Source organism: Pseudonaja textilis, chromosome 1 (assembly GCF_049901715.1).
Source record: "Pseudonaja textilis isolate UNSWEBS1 chromosome 1, rPseTex1.2, whole genome shotgun sequence".
Taxonomy (NCBI): domain Eukaryota; kingdom Metazoa; phylum Chordata; class Lepidosauria; order Squamata; family Elapidae; genus Pseudonaja; species Pseudonaja textilis.
The window spans coordinates 286,757,730-286,778,603 of NC_141990.1; the positions used below are offsets into that span (position 1 = coordinate 286,757,730).

The 20,874-nt window shown below is 38.1% G+C and overlaps 1 protein-coding gene across 1 annotated transcript; it reads right to left on the bottom strand.

Annotated features, from left to right (window-relative positions):
- Positions 1–1,378: 1,378 nt before the first annotated feature.
- Positions 1,379–12,269, bottom strand: LOC113438742 (RING finger protein B-like). Its single transcript, XM_026704261.2, has 10 exons — positions 12,174–12,269; positions 8,756–8,963; positions 7,407–7,430; positions 6,292–6,414; positions 5,867–6,054; positions 4,821–5,020; positions 3,980–4,071; positions 3,181–3,235; positions 1,680–1,777; positions 1,379–1,596 (listed from the first exon to the last, which is right to left on the bottom strand). The coding sequence occupies exons 1-10, from the start codon at positions 12,237–12,239 to the stop codon at positions 1,379–1,381; spliced, it is 1,272 nt and encodes a 423-aa protein (XP_026560046.2). The 5' UTR covers positions 12,240–12,269.
- Between the last annotated feature and the right edge of the window lie 8,605 nt (positions 12,270–20,874).

Here is a 20,874-nt window from a genome sequence, read left to right on the forward strand (position 1 = left end):
TGTCAATTGTAATGCAGCCGTGAAGCAGATCAAAAGATAAGAGCTTGTGGGCATTTCTTGTGAAGTTCAAACAAAGGCAGTGTTGCTTTGTGTAAATAGCAAATGTATTAATATAAAGTTAAAAGACATGAAAAGGCAGCAGTCTAGATACCAGGAAGCAAATAGTGATTGAGCGTGAAAAAGAACAGTCACACGTCAAAAGTTTGCCAGCTTTTAGTCTAATAGCCTATTGTTCAGTGCATATGTCTTTTTCAGCATTACTAGGAACGGATTTAAGAACTTTCACAACAACTTTTATGTGTTATCTAAGCAGCAGCAAACTGTATCGCTACTTTTTGGCAAAATTTGGTGATGCATTTGGAGTTGCTTTAGAGCCATTAAGTTATCCGGACTTGCCTTATAGCGTCCATCATTAGCCAACATATACCAGCATTTCAAAAATATTGAAAGTTAGAGAACGTAAATACCGTACTAACAACAGAAGTTCATGCAATAAATTGGCAGGAGTTAGAAATTTTCTGATCCTCACAGGGATTATACTGTAGATTTCCCAGAAAAAAAGGACACAGATTTCTAAAGAGTTAATTAGCGCTATGCTCCTCAAACAAAAGTCTGTGGTCTGCAAAAGGCATATAAAAACTTCAAAAGGATTGTTTTGAATGTAAGATTTTTCTTCATATCAACGGCCAAAATCTATATGTTCAAGTTCAAATTCTTATGCTTGCTTTATTAGTTTTGGCAAAATGTAAACAACTTTTATCTGAGGCATGAAGAAAAAATAAATAAAATGGATTAGAGGAAGGAGAGAACAGGAATAAATCATATGTATAAACACATTGGGAAATCCAAACCAGCATATTTCAGAGCAATATTAAGATGTCATTGATCAATCATTCTATGGAAGCACTGAGCCATCTCCAAAATACCTATTTTGATGGTGCTCCCTCTCCTTTGCCGGGGTTAAAAACAGAAACAGCTGAGATAATGACCGCAAAGTGAGAAGCTATCCACCTGCCTCATACCTATCCGTGTTAAGAGTAAAGATGGGCTGACATCTTTGTGGCACACTTTAAATCTAGACTAAGGTCTAAGACCGTGTTTCTCAGACTGGCTTACTTTAATGTGTGTGAACTTCAGCTCCCAGAAGTTCAGCTCTCAGTCCACATGTTTAAAAGTTGCCAATTTGGAGAAACACTGATCTAAGAAATCAAACCTTAAAGCAATGTCTGGTACAGCCTCAACAGCCCTGCTCTTTTTGACATAGTTATCAATTCATTTTTATTCTTCTGGTGTCCAGTTGTTTCTGTTGTTCCGTGTCTTGATCTTGCCATGGAGTCAAAACAATTCAGCTGGGCTCTTCGCAGGCACTTACTGGTATTTAGTTTTGAAAATCAAGCTGGAATTTATTTGTACTATTGTAGAACTTGCCGGCATGGTCTGAACCTCCAAAGACAAGCACTGTGCACAAGTTGTTTTTGTTCTGTTTCTGCTTATCCGTGTTTGACAGGTTAGTGCAAGTTAAATTGAGCAGTGTGTGGCCTGCCCTGGGCACAGCACAAAGATCACTATGCTTAATTGCACTCCAAGTCAAGGTATCTGCAAGGGAAAGAAAACGATGAGCCCTGGCAAATGTTTTCTAGGACTAAGGAGCAGTTTTGTGGTAGAATTTTATAACTTACCTAAATGGAAGATAAATGCATCCTGAAAGGCTGCTCTGGCATTACAGCCACCACTTATCAACATTTTTTGATCGGAGATTTGGATAGCAGCATGGAAACTAGAAGCCAAATAGATCACCTGAAAATTAGCCACTTCTAATTAGCATTGATAAGCCTTGGATGCAAACGTATAGGGTAGTCCTTGACTTACGACCATAATTAAGCCCAGAATTTCTGTTGCTGAGACATTTGTTAAGCCAGTTTTGCCCCCATTTTACGAGCTTTCTTGCCCCAGTTGTTAAGTGAAACACTGCTGTCATTTAAGTTAGTAAAACGGTTGTTGAGTGAATCTGGCTTTCCCATTAACTTTGTCAGGTGGTCGCAAAAGAGGATCCCATAATCCCATAACCCTCATAAATATCAGTCAATTGCCAAGTGCCTGAGTTTTGATCATGTGACCCCATGAGGATGCTGCAACGGTTGTGTGAAAAATGGTCATAAGCCTTTTTTTTCTGTGCCATTTTAACTTTGAACAGTCACTAAATGAACTGTTGTAAGTCAAGGAGTACCTGTATTCATGTATCAGATTTACTTCCCAAGCTTAGGAATTATGTTTTCTAGTCAGGTATGCCCAGTCCTTTATTTTTTCCAAATGTACCACATGCTTAGTCCCAGATTCTCTGAATCTCTATCTTTTTATATGAAAAAGCGTATTAGACTGGAGCAATTTGAATGGACTTGCAATCACAACTGGGAAGAAACTATTGCTGAGTGATGCAGTCATTAACTGAGTTACACCTGATTTTACAACTATTTTGGCATCAGTCATTAATGGAACCATGTGGTTGTTAAGTGAATCTAGCATCCACTGTTGATTTTGTTTGCTGGAAGTCTCCTGGGAAGGTAGCAAATGGGAATTATGTGACGCACACCCCACTCCAGGATGCTGCAATTGTCATAAATAACATGCCCTTTGCTTTGCATTTTGATTACACGACCACAGGGATGTTGCAACTATCACAACTGGTTGTGATTTTTTTTTCAGCCCCCAATTCTAATGGTCATTACATAAATGGTCACAATTTGAGATCACCCATAAAACAAATGTATTTATATTTCATATTTCTTACCTGGCCATCTCCCTCAGAGAAGCGGGGCGGGGGGCAATAGGACATGCCCCCTGCATCTCTAAGGGAGATGGCTTGGTTCTAGTGAAGTTCTCAAATTATATAGAGGGATAGAGTTAAGACTTTATTTAAATTTCATTCTAGCCATATTTATATCAGCATCCTTTACCAGCATGTATAGAAGGATTAACACCTGCAAAGTTTCATAATCAATGCTTTTCCTTACAAACTGACAAACTTTCAAAGAGTAAGAGTTTAAAATTCTTTCCTTTATCTCAACCTAGAGATGCCAAGATGGGCGGCCATATAAATTTGATTTTTAAAAAACTGTTTCAAATTTATTTGCTAGCATGGCATAGTTAATGAAAGTGAGCACATATACACCATGAGCAGACCTGCGAGCAGAAGGCTGTCCAGAGAAAGATGGAACTGTTTTATACTCCATAAAACCTAGAAGTAGGAGATAAAAGAATTAGAAGATGCTTTGGACCCCCCCACACAAAAATCTGTCTCACAAGTTTTATAGCACCTCAAAAAGACCGAGCTAAAGGGCATATTTGCATTGATGAGCAATAACGAAAAGTGAAAGGGGCGCAGAGTGCATTGATACATCATCTGGCAACTAAATTATTCTGTTTCACAAAAACTGCAATTCAATATTGCAACACCTTTTTGCTCTGTTTATTGCCATAAAATTAACTTCCTCTCTTTAAAGGACTTATAGTCCAAGGATGCAGTTTTATTTCATTATCCTAGGCATTAATTCTGTTTCAGGACCTACAGTCCTACAAGTCAGATCGTTATTACTGCCTTTCCCCCAAAGTGAAATTATTCCCATTTACCGTTTATGGAGATTGTTTTTTTCAAGAGGGCAACTGGACTTTCTGGTTTTTCTCTGAAGACGTTTCATTTCTCATCCAAGAAGCTTCCTCAGCTCTGTGTCCACTTCTTAGATGAGCTGCTCAGATGAGAAGCAAAATGTCTTTAAACAAAAACCAGAAAGTCCAGTTGCCTCTTGAAAAAGTACCTTTGACACTCCTATTTACTATTCTGTGAGTTTTCTTCATGTGTTGGCAGCTTCCATTTCAGGCTAATCTTTTGTTTTCATCAAATTGAGCTGCCTATAAGGGTGTGTTCTTGACCCTGTCCAAATCCAGATAACATTTAAGAAGGCAAGCATTGTGCTCTTCTTACCTAGATCAAGGATGTGTGTGTCATTCAGGTATGTAGAAGTCCTCTGGCCTCCAAATATGACTAATTTGTTCTTCAACAAAGTAGCTGAGTGACTTTGAGATAAGGGCAGAGAACGTAAAAATCAAACATACTTAGGTAGAAATCTTGTTCATACATTATTATTTGATACCTTGACAGGAGAAATGCACCAACTAGCCAACATTTTATATTCCATTTATGTTGATTATTGAATGTTTCTTTAAAATAAAAATCAAGGACACAAACTATCAGAAGGATAATCTGATAGCGGGAATGACATTAACTAGCATATTTCAAGAGTCCACAATGGTGGTTTATTCTATTACTGTTCCTATTTTTGGTTTTCTGACATTTCTAAATTTATAAATGGAAGCACCAGTAAAGAAGGGGAGAAGGGGACCAGAGAAATCACAAACTTTCCATTATGAGTGAAAGTGTCTTGCCATTCATGACAAATGGATCTTACTTAAAATCCTTCCTTCTGCTATGGCTAAGAGATAACACTGATTTGCAGTGCTAAGCAATAATGAGTGGGACGGGGGGAAAAACAATGGCTATAAAAAGGAAATAAGTACATAAATGCATATGATTATTTAAAATGAGTTCTGTAGAAAGACTCAAATGGTAGGTTTATCCAAGGCTCTCTCCATGTGATTTTGAAGTTATTGAATATTATACAACAGTATGATAAAAAGAAACACTTCTAGCTAAAATAAAAATGCATGAAAAAGAAGTCCTGCTTCACTTTTTGGCAGAGAAAAAGACCAAGGAAATAAATCTTGCCTATTTCAGAGTCCTCTGAGTTCAAGATAAGATGCCTCACCCAAGCCTTGGCAGAGGCTTCTCCCCCTCCACAATAGGTTGGTACCAAATCTCATAGTCAGGGTTGAAAATAAAAAGTGCATTACTGCAGGCGCCCATCTCCAAGGACAACATTTTAGGGAAAGCTCCTCCAAAGACAAATAATTCCTTACGATAGACAGTTGCACTGTGAAAGGCCAGAGTGGGTACTTTCCCTTTAGCCTGAGAAGAAAGAAAACTCTCATCACAACCCAAGTCAGCAGGCCAATCTGACTTAACATCATCAGCAGTGGGCGCTCTCCTGCTCTCAACAGCATTACTGGATAGCATCCCTCCAGTTTCTAACTGTATATCATGCCCCTGGTGGAGACTGACTCTGAGTCAGAGGTGGAGCAGCCCACAGGGAGTGGAAGTGTGGCTCCGGAGGTTGTGGAGGAGGCTGGGGAAGGGACCCAGGCTCATTCACTCTCCATCCTAGGGCACACAGGGAGGAGAGGATAAGGGAGAGACGTGGTCTACTCAGGAGGAGACGGCTTTGATCCTCTTCATGGGCTGCAGCTGTGACAACTGAATAAGAGGACAGACAAGCGTACAGGCGAATGCCAGAAACAGAGCGTGAAAATATCTCTAGTTTATGGTTCCTCTCTGAGTTTGGCATCCTTCCCAGTGTGTGTTATCTGTGGACGTACTCCAGCCCTTATTTTGCTTGGTTTGTGTTGCTTTTTTTCTTCTTCTTGTAACTGGGAGTTTTTTTGTCTTCCATCAAGAGTAATCGGAGCTTGGAAGCAAAGTGAAGGAATAAAAGGGGCTTCACCTGTTTTCTGTGACTGCGTTTGTTTTGTATCCCACCCTGGATTATCACACTGTAATCTATAAGAAAAATTTCATCTGCTCTATTTACTTCCCTTTTTTGTGTCCGCATTGAATTATTCCACTTTTTGCCATTGTATTTGAACTCTTATTTGTTACCAAAAAAGAATAAGAAGATTGCAAGAACAAAAAAATAGGCACACAAAAAGCAAGTTGAAGCTACACTTCCACAGTGCCCAATGTTTGGTTTCTACTCACAAAAACATGAAGCCATTTCCAAGATGTTGTATCTAAAACATAGATGCTGTTGTAGTGTCTCCCTTCTTTTACACCTCCAAATATGTAGATGCGCTTGGTATCTGGGTCATAAGTGGCACTATGACCTCGGGAACACTGTGGTATGGAATTTTGCGCTGGGAAATCCATAGGGAACCAAAAGTCATTATCTGTGAATTAAAAGATATATGGTAAATAGAGAAGATGCATAGTCTTATATTTGTGAAATTCAGTGACATTTTCCTTAAGGCAACCCCCAATGTTATTCAATGAAAATTGATTCCAGTAACTTTAAACTCAAATTGTAAGACAGATAATGGTCCCTTCAATATAGAAGATTTTGAAAGTTTTCTTCCCATGACTTGCCAACAAGGCATATCATTATTAGAAGCACAGAAGTATCTCACCAATCTCCAATTTCCAGAGAACATCTTTGCAGAATTGTTGATTAGATCCTTCACCACCAATCAAAACTGCTGTATCTCTGTCACACAAGCACATAGCATGATACCATCGAGCACTTGGACAGGCTAAAGACAACAAGTAGAAGTAGAGTCAGACAACAGAACCAGGCCACAGAAACCATTTCATTGTGGATGAATAATTGAGGAAAACCTATTCCTATAAGCTTAGTCCATGAAAGATACTTGCATACTACCATAATTAACACTATATGAAATGGCCATTCTTTGTTCATTCTTTACTGAAATTTACTGAAATATCAGTATCAAACTATTGTTCTTCCATGAAAGAGATAACTTTTTCCTGATCAAAGTTGCTAGCCTGATCCAGTCAGTCAGAAAACACCTACCAGGGACTCCACTTATCAGGAGATGCGACATGAGGAGGCCAAAAGGAATGCCTTCTTATTTCCTGACACACAAAGTTGGTGATCCCAATTCTTATGGTCTTTCAAAAAATTGAAAAAAACCTGGCTTTCTCTGAGGGCTTTCCAGGATTCATCCAGGAGCCATCAATATAAGTTTCATTTTTAGATGTTGTCAGATACATTATTGATATTTTGTGTTACTGTATTTTTATTATTACTGTTAAATTATATTGTTATTTATGTTTTAATTACATTAAAATTTAACATTCTGAAAAATGAAAAAACAATTTCCTAAGTATATCTAGTGTCTTTCTATAGGTAGTCCTTGGCATCCTAGAACACACCTTCTAATTCTTTTAAACTTTCTGAAGGTCCTGTAATAAATGAGCACAAATTTAAATTATTGGTTTAAAAGACTGTCCTTGTGTGTGTTGTATCTTTGTTGCCCCTAAGAGGTAAAACAATAAGCAGTTTAATGTTCTAACTATTTTTATACTATTCTTCCTCCTGAAGAAAGGACAGAGTATAATGAAATGAACAAATAGAAAAACTTTACTTTCTCATCCAGAAATATGGAATATTAATTACAATTCCATATATAACTCACACAAGATGGATATTAAACACAACTAAGAATTGCTGATCTAGACACACCAAGCGAAGTTCAATAAAAATATTTTTAAAGCATTTTACCTTGCAACTCTTTAACCTCCAAATCTGCAGAGAAAATGCACAAAATAATTTTTAGTATAAAAGCATCTTACTAATACTAAATCTTCATTTTCCCCAGCTGAGTATGGCAGGGCTCCACCCACATGCACTCCCAGTCAGACTTGATGCCTAAGAGACTGTATGGATAAATCCATGCAGTTTTCTAGGCATCATTTTCAGAAATAATTTATGATGCTTTCCTCCTTCACTTGCACTAAGACGGAGACTGAATGACTGGTCTTGGCAGGAATAGAAATTTGTTCTCCTTGCTTTTTGTCCAGCACTTTAACATTTGCGTTTCTCAACTTTGGCAACTTTAAGATGTGTGGACTTTAACTCCAGAATTCTCTTTGCTGGTTGGGGATTTTGGGAGATGAAGTCCATACATCTTAAAGTTGCCAAAATAAGAAATAATGACCTGTACCCAAGCTGTCTCTTATGCCAGTATTACCAGACTTAAGATTTATGTGTTTTAGAATGCACATTCAAGGTAATTTAGCATAAATTTAATAGCTTTATAGCCATAGTTTTTGATGCAAAGTACTGAAATATTAACATTTATTCTAAACACATGAACCATCGCTTTACCTGTACCATGAATTAGAATGCTGCACAAATAAATGCTTTGATGGTGACACCTGTTAGGAATATAAGTCACCTAACAGTTATTTGGGTTGGAAATATATAAGCCAGGATAGACATTTTAATACTATGTCTTTAAGAGAATGCTAAATTGGGTGTGGTTTCTCAAATGGCCATAAGATGGAGCCAAGAAACCTGGGTTGTTTAGTCTTAGTCTTAGTCTCAGAAGAAGTCGCAGTGAGTCTCTTTTTCCTTCTGTTGGAGAGTATTGCCATTCCTCCTAATTGACTGATATTCTTGGATTTGATGTAAGTCTGTTACTGAACTGTTTTTGACACTGGACCTTGTTATTGGATTATCCCTGGACTGAAAACTGACTGACTTACCTGTGAATGACTTTGGACTGCTTATCTTGAACTTGGTTAAACATTTCTGGAAGTAAAAACCTACATTTACTGTACAGTGTATCTGTGTGCTGCGTGTGTATTATTCAAACACTACTCTCAAATATGTCTCCCTGTATGCGCTCATTCTCCTAACAGGGAATTGCCTCAACAAGACCCAGTGCAATGTGTTGGAAAAGATAGTAATGCAATTTCAGCCATGAAAGATGACTGAGCAATCTAAGGCCGATCACTGTTGCCCAGCCTACTTCACACAAGGTATTACTGTGAATCAAAATGGGATAATGGAATGCTGTAACAATACGGCTATTTAGTTTTGCAAACAGGTAACTGAAAACCTTTTACCTTCAGTTTCATCTTGTCTATGGGTTGCTGAGACTTCAAATAGAGTCCTTCTGGTTTTATTTAACTGAATAAGGTTAGGTAGACATGTTTTCTTCTTAGCCTGCAGCTCTGTAGGAGCAGGTAGCATCAGTAGCTTTTCCATTGGTGGAGAGTAGCTCTTTTCGAGCACAGGTTCTTTATGGCACATTGAGGAACTCTGATTTCCAAACTGCCCATCAGAAAACAAGGTAGAATTACATCAGAAATTATCCAGGCCCTATAAATGCTCCATAAACTAGATTTCTGAAGATTTCAGCAAGACCCAACCAGCCACTCTGGGAGGGAGCATGTTGAATGTCTTGTTTGATTTGGCAGGTACACATAGAGTGAAGCATCTTGTGACATTAATTTCCTAAAATTACTGTGGGCTACAGGAACCATAGACTTTGAACAACTTTCCATAAACTGAAACCACTGAATGTATTATAGCAGCCAGAACAACAGAATTCTCTAAAGTACAATTTCAGACTGCCAGTGCTCGAATATTACTCTCTGAAATTTTCTACATTTAAAAACAAGCATCTTAATAACGAGAACAGGCACACTAGAAAAACTTATTATCATATTCTCTTTTATATGCCAAGGAATGTTTATAAGTGAGAGCACTAAAAAGTCAAGGCCATATTCTCTCACTCATATTCTGATATAATATTAGCCAGAATTCTATAGCCAAATGGATGCTGTTTAGCCACACTAAAAGCTGATGTGCAGAAAAACCAGAGGACACAGTACTGAGATTTGTTCCATCTGAAAGTAAAATAAAAGTCTTGGAGCTGAGGCAGCCTTTCTCTAACACAAACATCAGGGAGCTCCATTTCAGCTACAACCAAAAGTTTACCATTTATTTATTGATAGATGGCAGCACTACATCAACCTTATCTGGGCCAGGAAACTATATAAAGGTGAGACTACCCAAGACTACCAAAGCTCTAAAGTAGTAAGTAACATTTCCTGCCATGAAAAGGGCATAGCTACACATACACTACACTATAAATCAAGTGTGGCTTAAAAATGTCTTTTCTTTTTTTATAGACAGGAAACTGGAGGCAGCAAAAAACAGGGCTCAACAGATCAACAGATGTTAAGAAGTGGTGCTTTAAGCTTGGAGCCATCTTGATATGGCTTGACACATCTTGACACATCCACCAGTCTAACTCACAGAGCTAGAGAATATTTTTAACTGTTGAAACAGAAGTTTCTCTATCACCAAACCAGGTGGCTTGTTTTCTGATTCAGCCACTCCACTTTAAATCTCCATTCTTACTTAATTCTAATTAAGTATTTATCTAAATATTAAGTATTTATCTAATATGGTACAAATAGACAGAAATAAGGTAATTACAAGGGTCTGATGTATAAAACCATCATACAGAGTTCCTCCAATCTTTGGAGCGTGCCTTCAGGAAGAACAGGTGACTGATTGTTTTTTGGTTCCTGAAATATTAAATGGAAGTGCTATGGAACAGTTTAAAAAGGAGATGCAAACACGACAATACCAGCTACAACTTTACCAACATGTGATGAGCAACATGTGAGGAAGATACACCTGATGGAACCCAGAAGAAGGGCCTTCTCCACGGTGGCTCCCTCTCTCTGGAATACCATTCCCACAGAGATTAGAATGGACGCATTCCAACACTCTTTGAAAAGGCACTGAAGGCCTGGTTTTGCTAGCAGGCTTGGGGACCCCAGAGTGGGATGGAGCCCCATCGTCAGGGTGGGAGGGGGGAAGTTGGGGATGATTTTTTTTCCAGATTTTGTTCTATTGTACTTTATTAATTTGATTCTTTTTGTTAGTATTTATTGTTTTTATTTTTTATTTTTGTTTTAAATATGGTTTTACATTATGTAAGCCACCTCGAGTCGCCTTGCATGAATAGGCGGCAATATAATTAAATAAAGAAAAGGTATGATTGTTGCTAAAAATAAGGCTCATGGGCTGAATAAAAGGAGAGGAAGTTAGACTTATTGGGTCTGTTCCTCAACTCCAAGGTACTGCAGCTGGTGTTATCTGTTTGTCTTGCTAATATGCACAAGATCAGTTCTTAATAAAGTACTAATGCAGGGCTCCCCAAACTTGGCAACTTTAAAACTTGTGGACTTCAAATCCCAGAATTCTCCAGCCAGCCAAGTTGCCAAATTTGGAGATCTCTGTACTAATGATTTGGGTCATTAATGGATAAAGCAGCTTACCTTACATTATATTTCTGATTTGCATAAGGCAGTGTTTATCAACTTTAAGATTCATGGACTTCAACTCCCAACCTACCACCCAACTGTTGGAAATGTAACTACGCACAACGAACATATTTTCACAAGTGGTGGACTTGCCATGTGCTCAGAAGTTTTGGAGAAATATTAGAAATTGGATTTTAAATATAACAAAACAAAATTTAAAACTTGAACCCAAAACCTTTCTGCTAAGTATGATAGATTTAAATATGGAGAAAAAATATCAATATTTAATTTTGCACATCATAACTGCAGCCAGAATAACCTATGCACAAAACTGGAAACTGTCTTCCATTCCTTCAGAGGATATGGTAATTAAGAAAATACATGAATGTGCTAAGATGGATAGCCTAACCAAATTGTTAAAAAATAAACAAGATAGTGACTATTATGAAATATGGAACATTTGGTATGAGTGGTTAAAGAAAAGGTAATATTTGATATTTGGATAAGTTATGGAAATGACAGAAGACATGCATTTAATCATAAACTATATAGAGAAATTAAAACATTAAAAGAACGAAGGAGTTATTGTAACAAGGCAGATCATGTCAATGATAAAGAAAAAAAAAAAAAACCATTGCTCAATATGTGCTGTAAAATGTATATATGTGTGTGTATATATATATATGTGTATATATGTGTATATATATGTATATGTGTATATATGCCATCATCTGCCATCATCAGGCTTCTGCTTTTGTATTGTGTTCGTCTGTGAGTCAGACTTTCACAGCCGTGAAACGGCTATGAAAGTCTGACTTACAGACGAACACAATACGGAACCCTGATGATGGCAGATGAGATTCTGCCAAAATGTTGCAACAACCTTAAAAGCACAACTATAATGATGTGGGAAAATACCCGAACAAAGCTGAATACCATACATGTAAGTACCCGCGAAAACTTCAGAAATATATGTATGTATGTATGTATTTATGTATGTATGTATGTATGTATGTTGATTTGTCTGTTTTAAATGTATGTCAAATAAATGTTTTTTCTAGAATAAAAATTTAAAAAAGAAAAAGAAAAAAGACGTTTTCCTTTTTTTTACAAACTTGGTAAAAAATTTAAATAAATTTACAAGGATCAAGTGTCACTAGGCAACACACAAACAAGACATCTAAACATAAAGTCTACTTACCTCTTCCTTAACAGTCAGCAGAAGTTTCATAGGATTGCCATTCTCTGCCTGCTTAAATGAAGCCATGAGAATATCAACTCTCCAGTCACCTTCCCAAACCAAACATCTGCTCAAGCAAACACAGACACATGGATCTAAGATTTATTTATTTATTGAATCCATAAACCATTATCTCATACATGTGACTTTGGGCAGTGCACAAAATTAAAATAATAGGAACCAAAGACAAACAGAACATTCAGAACAGATGGGACAGGTAGATATAACCAGGGAGAAGTCAAATAACTTGGCCCCATGCCATGTAGGGTTTTAAGGTCAAAACCATAACCTTAAATTAAGCCCAGAAGCAGACTGGCAGTCAATGCAACTTACAGAGTAGAGGTATGATCTAGGGGCACACAGTAGCCTATGCTGCTACTTCAAAGGCAGCTCTACATGGAACCCCTTAGAGTACTTTGTTCAAGTGGTGACTGGGGAATGACTGATTGAGAGTAGAGCCCTTCTGATCAAAGAACAAGTGCAATTAGTGCACAACACAAACCTGTGCAAAAGTGATAGTAGCTGTGACTGCCAGCTGGTCCTTGAAAAGAAGTTATGAATGCAGAAAGATCCCAGATTGTGAACAGGATCCATCTGGGATAGTGCACCAAAGATACTAAAGTCTCAGATGCAGAAGGCTCCAAGATCTAAAGCCATGCAGTTTTGCTTGGGTTGAGCTGATGTCTGTTGTTCCCCATCCAAATCCCCAACAGTCACTTTCAACAGCATTGCTTATTTCACCATGGTGGAGATTTACAGCTGGCTATCATCAGCATATTGATGACACCTCCACCAGCAGCTTTACATAGATGTTAAACAAGAGTAATGGGATTACTGGACTTGCAGAATCCCACACAGTAGGGGCCTGGGGCATGACTCTCCCTCCCAAGCCACATGATTGGAATCTGCCACAGAGGAAGGAAGAGAAGCAGTGCAAGACAGTGGCACCTATTCCCAATCCCTAACACAGATCCAGAAAGATACCACGGTTGGATGATATTGAAGGTTACCAAGAGCACCTGCTTTGGAAAAGCAAAGATGGATGTACTAACCCCATTCTGTTCCCATCAGAGGTCAGCCCAAAGTGTGACCAATGCTATTTCAGGCCCAAGCTGAGGCCTGGGACCCAAGTGGAAGGGACCTGACTGGAATTTACCTGGTTTCAGATCCCAGCTTGCCAATTCTTTGAGGCTTAATATCCTGATTTATTAACACATCCACAATAATGCTTGTTTTCTGAGAAAAGTGGCTCCAGTCACCCAACCCGAAGATCACAAACTGTTTTGGCAATGGAAGCGGCAAGCGAGTCTGGTAGCATTTCCGATGACAATTGCTTAGAGGGGATAGAATATAAAAATTACTTTGGAAGAAGGAAATAGCTGGGCTTAAACTGAAGAATGAAGTGGTAAAATGCAAGCAAAGCTTATTTGTTAATTAAGTAGATCAACAAAAACATTGGATAACATCTAGGAAGCTAATGTAACAAAGATAATTTTTCTACTGATTCTGTTTGTAAGGATCCCTTGTTTTCCCCATTCCCAAATTTGAGAAAAAGTTGAAACAAGCAGTTGAACTGAGTAAAATGAACAGCTGGAAGGCATCCCATAGTTGGAAGACAAGTTTTAATAGAAGAGTCTCTACTGCTTTACTGGCTGCTAAGAACATCTAATAGCTTCCAGATATTCAGCTTCACTTCTGTATAGCACCAAAAAGGAGGCACTGTCTCCTATAAAAACATTGTTTTTATAAAATAATGGTAGTAATGGTAATTACTATTTTTAAAAGAAATTCATAAAGTATTACCTAAGGTTGCAGAATAACTAGAAAAGGCAAATAAAGTTAATAATATACAGTAGAATGTGTGCAGGTAAACAAGTATAAGCATGCTTACTTTTGTTTTTGAAGCAATGTTTTAAAATCAGGCTGACCTGCTGAACTCATCAGAAGTTTTTCAGATTAACCATAAATTATTGGATAAACCATTCATGCACCACACTGAGGCAAATGGAGCACTATTACTACTTAATACAGAATAACAGAGTTGGAAGGGACCGTTCTCCAGGGGTGTCAAACTGGCAGTCAACGGGCCCGATGTGTCATGCTCAGGCCATGGCCAAAAAGAGAAATGTCGCAAACGTCATGTGATGTTGCAAGTTTGACACTCGTGTTCTAGTCCAACCCCCTGCTCAAGCAGGAATCCCATATCATTTCAGACAAATGGTTATCCAATCTCTTCTTAAAAACTTCCAACATTGGAGCATCCACAACTTCTGAAGGCAAGTTGTTCCACTGATTAATTGGTCTGATCATCAAGAGATTTCTCCTTAGTTCTAAGTTGCTTCTCTCCTTAATTAGTTTCCACCCATTGTTCCTTGTCCTGCCCTCAGGTGCTTTGGAGAATAGCTTGACTCCCTCTTCTTTGTGGCAGCCCCTGAGATACTGGGACACTGCTATCATGTCACTCCTAGGCCTTCTTTTCATTAAACTAGACACACTCACTTCTTGCAACTGTTCTTGGTATGCTTTAGCCTCTAGTCCCCTAATCATCTTTGTGGCTTTTCTCTGCATTTTTTTCTAGAACCTCGACCTCTTTTTTTTTATATCGTGGCAACCAAAACTTCTGTTGAAATTTGAATCCAACATCATTTGGTATCAAGAGAGTAACGAAGGCATAGTTACCGGGACTTCTTTTAAAAACGCTCAACGTAAATGAATTTTCAACAATGCAAAGGCAACTCGGTTGCTTGTTTTGAGCGCTATACGTACAGCAGCAACTTAACGTTGCCTTCCCAATTCATCTTCTCAGCGCGGGACAACCCACGCAGCCCGGAGACCTCACCTACTCAGCTGCCGGGGCGGCTCGCGCAGAGACCACACCACGTAGAAGTCGACTTTGCTGTTCGCCCTGGCGAAGTCGGCGCGTTGAGACTGGGGGGCCGAGGCAACTTCTCGGTGCCACAAGCCCCCCGCAGCCCAGCTCCAACGACGGAGAGGAGTTTTCCACCCATCAAAAGCCAGGAAATTGGAGGTAGCAGAAAACATGACCTGCAGTTCAGGTCTGGACGGGGGAAAGGGTGGGGGAGTCCAAGCGGGCGGGGGCTCCTAGATTTGGGGGAAACGGCAGTGGGCCGGTTCGGTTCCAGACCGTTAAGGAAGGCTGCCGAGTGTTTGCTGGCTCACGCGTTCTTGGGTAAACTCGAGAATCGCACAACTTCCTGACATCTTTATTAACTGCAGGTGTAACACAGCCGGCACTGGTTCCTTTACTTAAAGAGGCTGTGCTGGCTTATGTAAAAACGAGGCAAAAGTCAAGAATTAAATGGCCCAGTGCACGGCTTCAGAAACCTCACCTTTGTTGCTTGTATCTTACCGTTTATATTGCTTACTTAGTGTCCTAGTATGATTTGTGTTCATTATTTATTTGGTATCCATGACTATCACTAAGTATTGTATCTAATATTTTATGATGAATGTATTTTTACAATGACTATGATATTGACCTATCACTATTGTTGTAGGTACATGAGAGCTTATGCACAGGAGACAAATTCTTTGCGTGTCTAATCACACTTGGCCAACAAACTATTCCATTCCATTCCATTCCATTTCATTTTTTTCAGTTTTTGCTTCTAGTGAAATAGGTGGCAATAATATGGCAAGGAAAAATACTGGAACTCTGGAAGTCTTCAAGCTACCAAGGTTGAGCAACACTGATTTAGAGGATGAATCTTATTGTGTGGCTGACTAGAAGAAATCTTGGATAGTCCCTGTAGCTCCTCAGATCTTATTTTGGGATTTGTCTAGCCAATGGACACGCTTCCTACCAATTCCAAGAATGGCTATTGGGCCTAAAGGCACTCTCAGAGTTTGTCCTAGTGGAAACACTTTGGGGAAGGACAGCTCCATCTCAAGGTCACCTAGTTCAGGGGTCTCCAACCTTGGCAACATTTAAGACTTGTGGATTTCAACTCCCAGAATTCCTCAGCCAGCTGCTAGCTGAGGAATTCTGGGAGTTGAAGTCCACAAATCTTACCGTTTTATAATTTTTATAGTTTTATAATTATTGTTATAAATGCATATTAAACCATCCATCCATGTCTTGAGAATTTTTTCTTTCCTCCACATTTCCTAGGTTCTCACAAACATTTGAGACAAGGAGTCTTATAAGAAACATTTATACATTTATATAAGAAACATTTATACAAAACTATTTTATTATCTATCAGCAATTATTACCTGAACACTTATGAGTTATTTGTGTCAGAAGCAGATATCAATGTTTGGCATTATTAAAAAACAAGTAGATAATCCACGACTCTTTCAATCATCCTTTCAGAGATATTTCCTTACCAGATTCCTCAGTGCCTTCAATAGAAATTCTAATGCAAGCGTCCCCAATGTCAGCAACCAGACTGCACAACGAAGCCCCATCTGCAGGATGCCGGCAGCACGCAAAAACACACCCATTCAGGTCTGCGGAAAAACCTCTCTCCGTGGAACCTGTCCCTGGTGCCCAAAAGGTTGGGAGCCATTGTTCTAATGTTACTGACTTCCCTGGAAAAGCTGGGACACATTCAAAGATGTACGTGCCTTGAAAATAGCCCAAATTGAATCGTTGAGTACAGTCAACCTTTAGTACAGAAAATGTCTAATGACATTTTGTATTATATCATGAACTATTTTATGATAGTTTTGATGTCATAAAATGTTTTATAAAATTCGCCAAATTTAACTTCTGCATGGGTCATGGGCCCCAAATTTCAGACATATTCTCTAAATTAGATGAGATTCCATGGTTTAAACATTGTTGCCCTATGATGCACCATTTCGCCCAATGAAAGGTTACAGGAACAGGAGTTTTATATAGATAGTATAGTGTGCAGCAGAAATACTAAAGGAAATAAGAGAAATAGTATTTGGATTATTAATACATCAGAATAACATTGAGAATATAGGACAGCAACAATTTACATCATTTATATAATGTTGGGTTTAGTAATGTGATTGTTATTGTGGCTCTAAACATATTTCTTCACCATTAAATAATTATTCTGCTAGTCGTAAGAATGGAAAATCTTATGCAAGATACTGAATCTTTGCATGCTCACTACCTCACTATTAATACTACACAGGATATCCTGCTCAGCCCTCTAACCTCTGCAAGATTACAAAATGATTAGCCACAACTGGGATGGGTGAAATGAAGTAATTCTATCAGCCTACCGTTGTCTATTATTTTCTTGTTTTATTTTTTTTTTATTTCTAATGTTTTTATAACATAGCAGTTTTACATGTTTATCAATTGTTTTTAATTTTGTTGTACATGTCCAGAGTTGCTTTTGGTGGGCAACTATATAAATTAGATAAATAATAATTAAATAAAACCACATACTTTCCGATCTATTACAAAACAATATAGAAAGGTTATTGGATTGATGATCTCCATATTTATAAAGACTATTTTCATCCAACTATCTCTGAAGAATTGATAGATGTAAAACTACTGGATAACATAACCATAAAATAATATTTATGAGGAATGGTCATTTCTGTACATAGCCAACTCTTACAAATGTAATTTTAATATACATTTTGGCAGGAATCTACTCAAATAAGAGTACCATTTCAAGAATTTTCTAACAGCTTTTAAAAAGTGCTATATAAATGCTTGCTTTAAATGAGAAAAAACTAAATCCACTGACCCATCTAGCCTATAATAATTGATTTTTGAAAAGTTGCATTTGGGAAGACCAATCTTCCCTTTTGCCCATCAAGGTCCATGATATATTTAAAAATGCAGCTGCGTGTTGGAAATACCAACTCCCAGTACTATCTTTATTCCCAAGAATACTTTGCAATTTAAATGGGCTGCATGAGCTTCCTTTAAAAACTGAAAACGATTAATGGTTGGAAGCATGATTATCTGCAATAAAAAGGCTACATAAGGAAGGGATAATAATGTGTACAGACCTCGGTGGCGTGTATTACCTCTCCTGCGGGAGCTGCATTGGTTGCCAATGCAATGCCAATTTGCTTCTGGGTGCAGTTCAAGGTGCTGGTTGTCACCTTTAAAGCCCTTTATGGCTTGGGACCAGGTTATCTGAGGGACTGTCTCTTGCCAGTCACATCTACCCGACCCACCAGAGTGGGGAGGCAAGGAATGTTGTGGGTCCCATTGCCAAGGGCCTTGAGTCGCCATGTGTGAATAGGTGGCAATGTAAATCTCCTAAATAAATAATGTCCTGCAAGAAAGTGTAGGGAGGACTGAAGCTGGCAAGGTGAGATTCTTGACAGAATTGCTATATAAATACTGACTCTAAAAAAATAGCAACTTTTAAATCTTTAAGCCGACACATGTAGGGCTTAATTTTTGTGTTCTGCACTAGGCTGATCTATATGTGCATGGCTTCTGTTTAAAATTTTGCTGAAAGCACATTTATGGATAGTACTGACTGCCTGTCAAACTTGCGTCATTATGGTGGCATCACCTGATGTATTACGACTCCCCCCCTTTGCTAAACCGGGGATGGGCATGGACAGCGCATAGCACATCAGGCCTACAGGCCACAAGTTTGACAGCCATGGGCTAGAGGGTGTGGCATACAGCAATTGGGTGAATTTGATGTTAATAGAAAAGTGATAGAAAAATGTGGGTTAAGCAACAGCACTAAATGGATTCTGGTGCTGTTGCTGCCTAACCCAACAACACTCAATATGACCAACTGCACTCAGTATGCTTAATGAAACTGCATTCTACGTGAAGTATGCAGTGGGGTACCCAAAGACTCTTGTCTTAGGCCCAGTACAATTCAATATCTTCATCAATGATTTTGGCAAGGGGATAGAAGGGGAACTCATCAAATTTTTTGACAACATCAAACTGGCAGGAATAGCCAACCCTCCAGAAGATAGGCTCAAGATACAGAAGGATCTCAGCAGACTTGAACACTGGGCCCTATCTAACAAAATGAAACCCAAAGCTGAGGAAAATGAAGTTCTACATTTAGGCAAATAAAACCAAATGCACAGGTATAGAATAGGTGGTTCCTGGCTCAATAGTAGTAATTGTGAGAGGGATCTTGGGAGCAGTGTGTTGCAGTTGCCAAAAAAGCCAATGCAGTTTTAGGCTGCATTAGCAGAGAGATAGAATCAGTATCACATGAAGTGTTAATACCACTCTTAAATGCTTTGGTAAGCCCACACTTGGAATACTGCTTTGATCATCTAGCTTTGATCATCCAGATATAAAAATGACGAAACTCTATAAAATGTGCAGAGAAAAGCCACAAAGTTGATTAGGGGATTGTTGGCAGCTAAAAATACAAAGAACAGTTGCAGGAATTGGATACGTCCAGTTTAATGAAATGAAGAACTAGAGGTGACATGATAACAGTGTTCCAATATCTAAGGGGCTATCATAAAGGGGTCAATCTATTCTCCAAAGCACCTGAAGGCAGGACAAGAAGAAATGGATGGAAACTAATCAAGGAGAGATGCAATCAAGAACTAAGGAGAAATTTCCTGAGAGTTAGAATTATTAATCAGTGGAACAACTTGCCTCCAGAAGTTGTGGGTGACCAACACGGGAGATTTTAAAGAAGAAATTGGATAACCATTTGTTTGAAATAGTATAGGGTTTCCTGCTTGAGCTAGAAGTCCTCTAAGGTTAAAAGGAACTGGAAGTCTTCTACGGTCCCTTCCAACTCTGTTATTCTACTAACCGTTGCTGAATGGAGAGCTATCTGCTGCCTATTTTTCAAGTGTGCTTGTAATATATTCTAATCTACCAGTACAAAAAGATGCAGCCTTTTAGCTGATACGTAGCAACTGTATTAAGGTTTCAAAAACTTTAGTGCTGAATGTAATCGATAACCAATCAGTTAAATAGGAGAAAAACAGAAGACTGCAGGATGCTGAAAATCTTTAATGAAATAACTTTTTAAAAGTCAAATACAGTCACAAAACCATGGTTCTAAACAATGTAACAAATATCAATCAAATTCTGAAAGAAACACTTTATTTAACCTGTGCTAGAATAATCAACCCAGTGCCATAACTTGTAAAATGCCTTCTCCATTTAAGAAAAAAAAATGTTTGGAACAGTAAGAGAATGTAAACCAAATTGTTAAGAAAATTATATAAATAAGTTCATTACGGAATAAAAAAACTATATGGTACAAAATAGAATAGAATTTCTTCTGAAGGGCATCTTTTCATTATAGGCCAATCATTTTAAACTACAAACCAGTCTATTTGTTTTATTTCAAAAATTTCATGTTACTGATAAAAATGCACAGAATAATCCTTTATTCTTGTTCTCAGGGACAATATTGTATTTTTGATAAGGCTTAGACCTGCTAAGTATAAGTTTAGTTCCACTAAGCCCAGCAGAAAGCAAGTGCTGGAAAGTAATAATAGTTATTCATTTATAAATCGAATTAATCAAAATGTTATTGAAGTCTAAATATTAAAATATTTTCCTTTAATACCAAACTGTCAGAAATACCCATGGACTAGCAGAAGGCCTTGCTAATATATCGGTATTAAATTACAATGTAACTACTTTCTGACATATCAGTCTGACATCTTTACAGCAGTCACTTTTAACCATAATTATTTAGAAATAAATCTTATAGAGATTGAGAGACCTGCTCCCAAATTA